At 42.5% G+C, this 9,080-nt stretch overlaps 1 protein-coding gene across 1 annotated transcript; it reads right to left on the bottom strand.

The window, feature by feature from the left end:
• Positions 1 to 836: 836 nt before the first annotated feature.
• LOC144514175 (uncharacterized) lies at positions 837 to 8,630 on the bottom strand. The gene is made up of 2 exons (XM_078245361.1): positions 4,547 to 8,630; positions 837 to 3,811 (listed from the first exon to the last, which is right to left on the bottom strand). Exons 1-2 carry the CDS (start codon positions 8,532 to 8,534, stop codon positions 3,045 to 3,047), a joined length of 4,755 nt encoding a protein of 1,584 aa, XP_078101487.1. The 5' UTR covers positions 8,535 to 8,630; the 3' UTR covers positions 837 to 3,044.
• Positions 8,631 to 9,080: the final 450 nt, after the last annotated feature.

Genomic DNA, 9,080 nt, shown 5'->3' with positions numbered 1-9,080 from the left:
TTGTTGCGATATGTTGCAGCCTTTTTGCGACGTGTATATTGCGCAACTTGATATCGCGATACGATAAGAAATGATATTGTGCAGCCCTAGAGTGATTTACATGTAATCTGGAGAAAACGTCAATCTTCTGGACCAACAGGCCGCTACTTTGGAGCCAGGCTTCACCACGATGAACCACGAGGAACGATGTGACAGTTATCGAGACTTCGTATCACTTTTATTTTCAAAGCTAACTCCTCTTATATCGTCCCCTCGATAACCCTCGCTCTACTCTACCCTCTTCTGCCGTACGGTAACACCAGTTACCGTCAGCGGGGCGGATGTTTTGGCCTATACAAAAGGAGTTATTTTCAGACACTTCCCTGTTTTTTATTATAGAGACACACACACCCATACTAAAGGGTCCTCGCCTGGGTCAGGGAACCCGAAGACGAGGCAAGAGACTTTGACTTACACCCCAAATGTTCCGTTGTTCACGGGCGTTTTAACCTCCTATACAGAAAAAGTATTGCCCGAGGGAAATTTCATAACCATATGATTTTCAGTAATACTCACAGTTTAAAGCTGCTCTTCGCGGAATCACCAAAAGTTCAAATCCGCTGGAAAATGCAGTTTTCCGATGAGTTGGGAGGAGGCTTGCTGTTAAAATCGATCCCCGCTGGGTTGCAACTCACCCAGCAGTTAAAGAGGAGTCAACACTGCCCCCCGTAGGGGTGTTAACCTACCGCTCGGCAGGGTTGAAGAACAAGAGAAAAAACAATAAAAATCTTCAAAGAAGGCACGAAACAAATACGCGGGTTTTGTTCCCTAGTTCAAACTTGAACTCAGGTATTTTTATTTTACTTAAAGCAGAAAGTTAAAAAAGGCAGAAAGCTAAACAGAAAAGAAATGAACAAAAATGCACTAAGTCCCTAACAGGATAACCACTGAATGCTCCAGTACGGAGGTTCTTTCAGTACAAAATGCCCCAAAAGAGAGGAGAGAGGATTACCATTGAGTTACTCCTTTTTATACATACATTGACCAGTTCACTCCCATCATACCATCAGGGGCCGTCTCACCACCTCTTATGGCCTAATAAGGTATCATTTTTTAATGCAACTACAGGATAACAGACACTCACAGGAAGCCTCACATGTGATGACGTAACGTATCCTATGCATTGGTCAATCTAACAGCCTTATACATTACACAAGCGAGCGGTAATGCTCTTCCATCATACATGACAGCTTGACTCCCTTCTCCTAGCAGGGGAAGGTCAGTGTGAAGTTATTTCAGTACATATGTTTTACATCAGCTCCCTTACCTTTTCACTCCTACATGAACTCTTCCCCTGTCTCAGCTGCTGTCTCGTACAGGAACACACAAACTTCCTTTCTGCATGAAGTGCAGGCAGGCCTTCACATGCATCTACACCAAGCAAATGAATATAATGCTGTATCTAACATAGTATCTAGCATGATTCTTATTCCTAAACAAAATCAAAATTACATTTATAAGCTGCAATATGATTATATATATAAGCAGAAATATAGTTGCAGCTGTTTTGGGGTTAATACATTTCTCAAAGCAGTAATATATGTTTTAGCTGTTTTTGGGTTTTCAACTGAACGCTTCGGTCAACACCACACAGCTAACGTTAGCATACGGTAACGTCTTCCATGAGTTTAACTGGAACTCCCAGACAGCAAGCATGTTTAGTTACGTCTGTTTCTCTCTGCTGTTGTTGTTTCACATAGAACCGGGCTGGTTAAAGCACTAAAGTCAGCTAACGTCACCTATCGTAGCTAACGTTAAGCTCTGTGTGAAAGACAACGTCAGAGAGAAACATACTTTCTGTTTGGGAGTTCCAGGTGAAGTCGAGAAAGCCGTTGCTGTCCATGTAACGTTACGGTAAAGCCAGAGGCTGACTGCGGTCAAGCCGTCAGTGAGCACCGTGCACGGAGATGAGGCGCTATTCTCTGTTTTTCTGTGCTGGTTGGCGTTCTTCTTCTTGAGCATTTAGTGGCAAACTTGAACAATTTTGGTTTCGACTTGGTACCAAAGTATCGGTTCTCGTGACATCCCTGTAAGCCTGTTTGAAATGAATACCTCTGCTGAAGTGTTCAGTTGTTAACGATAGTAAGTCATCAGGTTCGTTGGCGATTGTCAGGCCTTCGCAGAACTGATCACCGGTGATCTACGCCCAATGCATGCTGGGTAGATTTCTGTCTGATTTGATACAGAATCACTCTGACGTCATGTACATGTTGTCAACAATAACCTCACGAGATTGAAGAGGCGGCTATGACGTTTTATATAAACTTTTCCATGTTTTTGAATTGGATTGATTCTGACTGATATTTGTCTGATTTAAGATTTATTCTGTTAACAGAAAACATGTTGTGACGTTTAAATACATTCAGATTACAGATAATCTACAGTCTGTTGTATTTTAACATCAGCAATAGATCGCCTGTAGAGCATTTTAACAGCTACTCTGTCAGTATCTAAACAAGCTGATATATGGGTCTGATAACATTATAATAAACAGGATGTGAGTGTTTCTGTGACTTCCTGTTTAGACTTAAGGATGGAAACTGTCCGACTTGACCACAGCTTTTAGTGACCACCCAGCAGGGGGCGAGGCGCAGCTCATCTCAAACAATCCCAGTAGTACACAGTTGTGTTGCTTTGGGGTCCTTCTGTAAATGCTGTTCTTGGTACAATGGTTCTGGAGAAAGCTATAAGCAGCAATACAAGAGGCCAAGCAATCAGTCCGATCTGAACAGACACGTTTTGAACAAGCAAAGTTAAGATATAATGACAAATAATTTTTGAAATTCAGATTGTGTCTTTCCTTTTTAAAGATACATTTTAGCTGCAGCGCTACAGAACTCTACATTACATCCGCCACCATGGAAACTGATTCTGCATCAACATTTGTTTCTGTGTCTTTTGCTGTTTTGCCCTTAAAACTGATGTTCTGCGTGTTTGCAAAATGAAAACTCAGCCTAAGAGGACATGAATGATCCAGATAACCCAACTTATGGCTGGAGACCCAACTAATTCTGTCTTAACTGACACTCTTGTAGTAGCCAGTTCACCGACACCTCCTGATCTCTAAAAACCAACTTCAAATGACCACATTTGTTCTCATCACTGATCCAGCCTTGCAGTGTAATTTTAATGGTAGTTTGCTTAAGTCCCAAGAAAGTCAGGAGAACGCTGTCAGACAAAAGTTGGCAGTCAAATGGCGGCACTGACTGTGAGCTCATGAACAAGACGTCTGCAGCGCTGTCTTTGGCACAGTTATCAACCGTGACTGAACCGTTGTTGAAAGCCAACATGTAAATGTCATTTCCTTCACCACCGATCAGGTAATCGCCACCGGTGGACACCAAGATGTCATTGCCGTCCGAGCCTTTGAGGAGAGAACTTTCGTAACCGGACACCAAGATATCAGAGTAGACGGTGCCGATGACTATCTCCACATCCTTCAACACGTCGCCCTCAGCATCGGCGTAGCGGCCTTGTCCCGTCAGCAGGTTGACATAAACTCCTTTACCTGTGTCAGGATCGCCCCGGTACACAACCGTGTCTCTGCCAGGACCGCCGTCCACCAGATCAGCCCCTGGTCCAGGAAGGAAGATGTCCCGGCCAGAGTTTCCCATCATAGTGTCATTTCCGTCCTCGCCATAAAGAGTGTCGTCTCCCAAGCCACCAATCAGGATGTCGGCTCCGTTCCCTCCGATCAGCGTGTCATCTCCGGCGCCTCCTTCCAAGGCGTCATCCTTCCACCCACCAATCAGAGCGTTGTCTTGATCGTTACCTAAGGCAAGAGGCAATGTAGCTTTATGTCCACAGCACATTACAGCAACAAGGTGATTCAAAGTAAATTAACATAAATCCTTAAAGAGCAGTTAAAAACAATGAAAAACATTCATTAAAGAGAATATAAAACAACTAAAGCACATTAGAGACCAAAGATTCTCGCCAAGATGATTAACAGCTCCTAGCAATTCTCCAGTCTGCAGCGTTCTTCCACTGAGTCAAAATCCACAACAGAGCCGCTTCCCTACACTTGTTAGATAATATTTCATTACAGGGTTCTCTATTGATGTGTTTGTTCGCCGTTGACAATGATTGTAGACAAAGCGGCGTGCCAGAAACGCAATGTCATGACACAGGTGCCCCCTCGAGGCTAATGTTTGAATTCCCTCTAGGGCGCGACTATTTTATATTAATGACCGTCCGTTACAATCATGCCGTTGCCAAATTAGTTGATACAAAGCTAATTAAGCCTCTCAGCTCCACAAAACTCTCTGTATTTCTCAGTATGGATATGTTTTACAAAATGTTGCTGCAGGCGACAATCTGAGTAGAAATTCTGAAAATGTATTGAACAATACTGTCATTATAACTCTGTCCATTTTTAATCTTAATGTGAACTACACTACACACTATAGCTTTAATACTAGGCTGAATACTTTTCAAATTAAATAAAATATAATAAAGTGACATTCAACTGGCATTATAGAGGAAGACTGACATCTGTACTACTTACCTATTATGTCATTGGACTGGGAGGGACAGCCTTGCACCGTGTGGACCTTTGACAGATTCCTCTGAGAGTTGAGGTCCAAGCGGCAGTCAACCTGCAGCTGTTTCAGAGTCACTTTGAACGCTTCAATGTGAAAGAAAGGGACATCTCTGGTTGAGTTTAGTGATTTCAATTTAAAAGTCACTCCGTCAGAGCTCTGAAATATTAAGTGCTGATTTTTGGAACTTTTTGCGTAGTTGAGCAGAGTGAATTTGAGTTGTTTCCCTGTTGACGTGATCGTCACTTTCAGATCTTCTGTTGATGAGTCTAGTGTGACTTGACTGCCATGAAGATAATCCATGTCAACCAACACAGTATCAATACTCTCATCTTCTGCAAAGTTAGAAATCATTGAGTCGTTTCCATATCCTTGTTTGATTACGTAAGTGTCTTTTCCTTCACCTCCAAACATTGAGGCACCTCCGGTGTACGGATCAAGCAGATTATCATTGCTGTTTCCAATCATGATGTCGAAACCTGAGGAACCGTACATTTCTTTCACTGAATCGTGATTATTCATAATCATCATTTTGCCGCAGAGTAATGATGAATTGTATCTTCCACACTTGTAGTACTTAGAGGGTTTCTGGTTTCTAAAATCAACAGTTATGAGGAACATTAAAGACTTATCACAGCTGCTGGGGTTGGTCATCAGTCCAGCTGTTATTCCATCACTGGTTTTAATCTGCAGGTGCTGATGAAACTTTGAATCAAACCAGTTCTGTAAAATAACATCTTTTCTACCGTGTACCAAAATGATGATGCTCTGTCCTTCACATATACACTTTATGTGATCGTATTGTTCTTTCAGAAAGAGAATATCCAAGGCTAGATCTGGCGATTGATTGTTGATGGTTTTGACTCCTTGGCCCGGTGTGATAACGTACCAGTCCTCTCCTCCTCTACCCTGGATGAAATCATCTCCTTCTCCTGGGACAACAACATTGTACTCTTTGTTCCCTCTGATGGTATCGTTGAACTTTGACCCGCGAACCTCCGTCACGCTGCTAAAAGCCTCGTCCTCCTGAAGGTCCACCAGCAGAGGAGATGGCGAGCTGCTGTAGTCGATGCTGCTACTTTTAATACACTTGGTGAATGGGTCTCTGTCCAGGCAGTCGGCCCTGTTATCTGAGATTGTGAAAGTGATCAAATCTTTTGTGACAACAAGCAAATGTCTGAATGCTGCTGATCTGAACCAATTAATTAAAGTCACCCTGACGGGCTTGTTGTCCTGGAAAGCATTCAGAACAACATCGTCACCCATTACTACCACTCTAAAAGTGTGAAGGTTTGCTTCTATTATGGCCAGGTCTGTTTTAGTGTCTTTGGAATAATTTATAATAGACACTGAAGACTGTTTTCTGACTTTTACTATGTACATGTCTTCTCCTTCACCGCCCGTCAACACATCTCGACCTCCTCCTCCATCTATGATATTATTCTCTCCATTTCCAAAGAGCACATCGTCATACTGAGACCCAAAGATGTTTGTAACTGTGCTTAAAAGTGGCTGGGATGCATCCACATTTTCGCCACTAGAGCTAAACATCTTGTTAATCCCTACAGCCACCAGCTGAACAGAAGAAACCACGATGGAGGAAATCTCAAACAAGACTCCGTCTCCGGACATCATGTTCATGTGACGATACGGTTCCCCTAAAAACCATCCTTCTATGGTCACAGTGTGACTTCCCTCATACATTAACACAACATCATTTCCAGATTTAGACACAGAAATGTTACGGTAATCAACACTGAAATGAAGAGTGTCTAGTGCTTTGGAAGGATCGTAGTTGTTAATGGCTGTTTTCCCTCCGTTTTTAGGAATAATGTACGTGTCTTTTCCTCCACATCCTTCAACGTAACTTCTCTGTGGCCCGAGGAAGAATATGTCATCACCTGGTTCACCATAAAGCCTGTAATAGTAACTTAACATGACTTCAATCATATGTTTATCCTCTGCTTTCTGAATTGCAAAAAAACGATTAGAATCTCTATTTCCGTAGTATTCTCCATACCTTGACTCTGATACATCTTTATAACCTGTAACCACCGTCACAGAGCCAGCTGGTATGAACCAGAGTATTTTCTTCTGTAGTGTCGTGTACTCTAACTGATGTGACTCTCCCAGGCCAAGAATAATATCTTTGCTTCCCTGTGTATCAATCTGCCAACACATTTTACTAGAACTCTCATCACTAGACACTAAATAGTCCATGCAGAGTTCAGACGGACCCTGGTCGGCGAGGCAGAAGTGAACTCCTCCTCCGTTCCAAGAAGCGTCACCACCGCCAAAATCAATGGCACTTGTTCCATCCTGTTGCTTTGTAACTTCGTAATATTTGTGATAGTCTGATATCCTTGCAACAAGTCTGTGTCCCTGCTCAATTTCATGGTGACGCCAATCGTAAAAGAAACTCGCCACACTAATTCCAAAATGCTTAATCCCCTTCAGAAAGCCTAAGGAAACGGCCCCCAGTTTGTCCAGAACTCCAGCACCTTTCGGGAGGTTGTTTAGTTCAGTCTGTACGCCCATATAAATGTCATCAATGCCCATCCGGACTACGGATAAAGCCAGGTTTATAGGCGCTATAAACGGGACCAGTTCAGGCACAGCAGTTTCAATAACATCTAAACCAACTATACTACCATCTAAGGCAGCATCAATGTATCCCAGCACGTCACCTCTCTTTAAATCTTGTTCAAGATTGTATATCCCAAATCCAGTTCCCACTATTGGTATAACTGACATAAAACCCTTCATCGCAGGGCTTTTCATGACCGATGTTACAGCTTTGGTCATTCTTGTCTCTGAGGACAGAGCTTGTTTTGCAATAACAGACGTTGTCATAGCTGTCACTCCATGAGCCGTTTGCAGAGACCCCACCACGCCATCTTTAATGTCACCCTGTTCAAAAGCACGAACAGCTCCTTTCATCCCCAGCATGAGGCCCAGCGTCCCAACAGCATGCCCAGCGTGCTCTACGTACTTGCTGCCTTGATGGGAGGAGGTTGAACCGTGATTTTCCATGTCCTGAACTGCTGTTTCAATGCTCTCTGACATTGTTTCATAGTAGCGTTGACTCTCCAGAGATAACTTAGCTCTAAACTCAACAGGTTTAGCGTCAGCACCGTCTAACAGATTACACACAAACTCTCCGTTCTCCATTCTGGTGCTGCCCTCCTGGACCTGCAACCCTGCCAGACTTTCACCATATTTAGCCTTTAACTGACTGTGGATTTGTTCAGCGGTTAATACGCTCAGCCTGGAGTAATACGATTCAAGTTTGAAGGACTTTTCCAACTCAGAGGCAGATTTTAAGTCTTTGGATGTTACACGGCCGTCATCGTAGCCTCCTAATTGGCCAGACATTGAAGGGTAGCTGATATCTACAGTATTTATGAATGTTTCGTAATCCTGAACTGAATTATGCTCAGTTATCATGTAATTGTTTTTTGCGATATCGAATATTTGAGACGGATTTTTTTCTCCATTTTGAATCCACTTACTATACAGTTGGACTTCACTTGTTATAAGATTTTTAAGATTATTCCTTAAGTCCTCTCTAGTCGAAGGTCTATGATTAGCATTTAATTTGCTGGAACTTTCATAGTCGGCTGAGCCACTAAATCCCCGCCTGCTTGGGTCAATCCAAGTACCTCCTTTTGTCATTGAATGTTCGTCCCAAAGAAAGTTCAGTCCTTTCTCTTTGATATTGTTGTCTGTGCTTTTGACCATATCCAGGGCCATGAGAATCAGAGGAAATGTCCGGAAGTTTCTAGCAGATTCAGCTATAACTGATGCAGTGAAATATGTGGTGCACCAGGCCTCAGCGGGGAGCGGCAGGCGAGTTGTTGTGTGCTCGCCATGAAAAATACCTTCCACATATTCAGTGTATCTTTCTCTTGGGTCATCTAGGCCCATTTCTGTTACAATTCCTTCTCGTATCATATGGTATTTCTCTTTTCCTAGCTGATCTTGAATACATTGCTTAACGTTTTCTTCATTTTCTCCTCTATTGATGTCAACCTTTTTTCCAACTAGAGTGACATACAGACTTTTATGTTTAACCTTTAATATCCAGTCATTGACGCTCAGGTATGTATCCTTATTTTCTCCGGTCTTTGCATAGTAAAGGATTACATTCCTGATATCTTCTCCTGATTTAATCTCATAACAGTTGGAAAGAATATGTTTTACTTTTTGTTGATGCGTTATCTTCTTTACCATTAACTTCTGTACCTGCTCTACCTTCTCCACTTTGGTTTCTGATAAATAATACTCGTTAGTGTTGTCAGTGTTAATTTTTTTTGGAAGCTTTTCGTCGTGAAAGAATCCCCAGGACATAGCTTCAAGTTGGTTACAAGCATCATGTACATCAGCATTAAAATCCTCCAAAACATTCTGGTTAATAAATCTCCTTGGCTCATTTGGCCAGCTGTAGTCATCTGGACCTAGAAAGTTTCTTTCACCGGTAAAGATCTCCTTTCCTTTACT

The sequence above is a fragment of the Sander vitreus genome, unplaced genomic scaffold, assembly GCF_031162955.1.
Source record: "Sander vitreus isolate 19-12246 unplaced genomic scaffold, sanVit1 ctg478_0, whole genome shotgun sequence".
In the NCBI taxonomy this organism is placed as follows: Eukaryota; Metazoa; Chordata; class Actinopteri; order Perciformes; family Percidae; genus Sander; species Sander vitreus.
The sequence above is the reverse complement of the archived record's forward strand: the minus strand, read 5'-3'. Positions and strand labels throughout refer to the sequence as shown.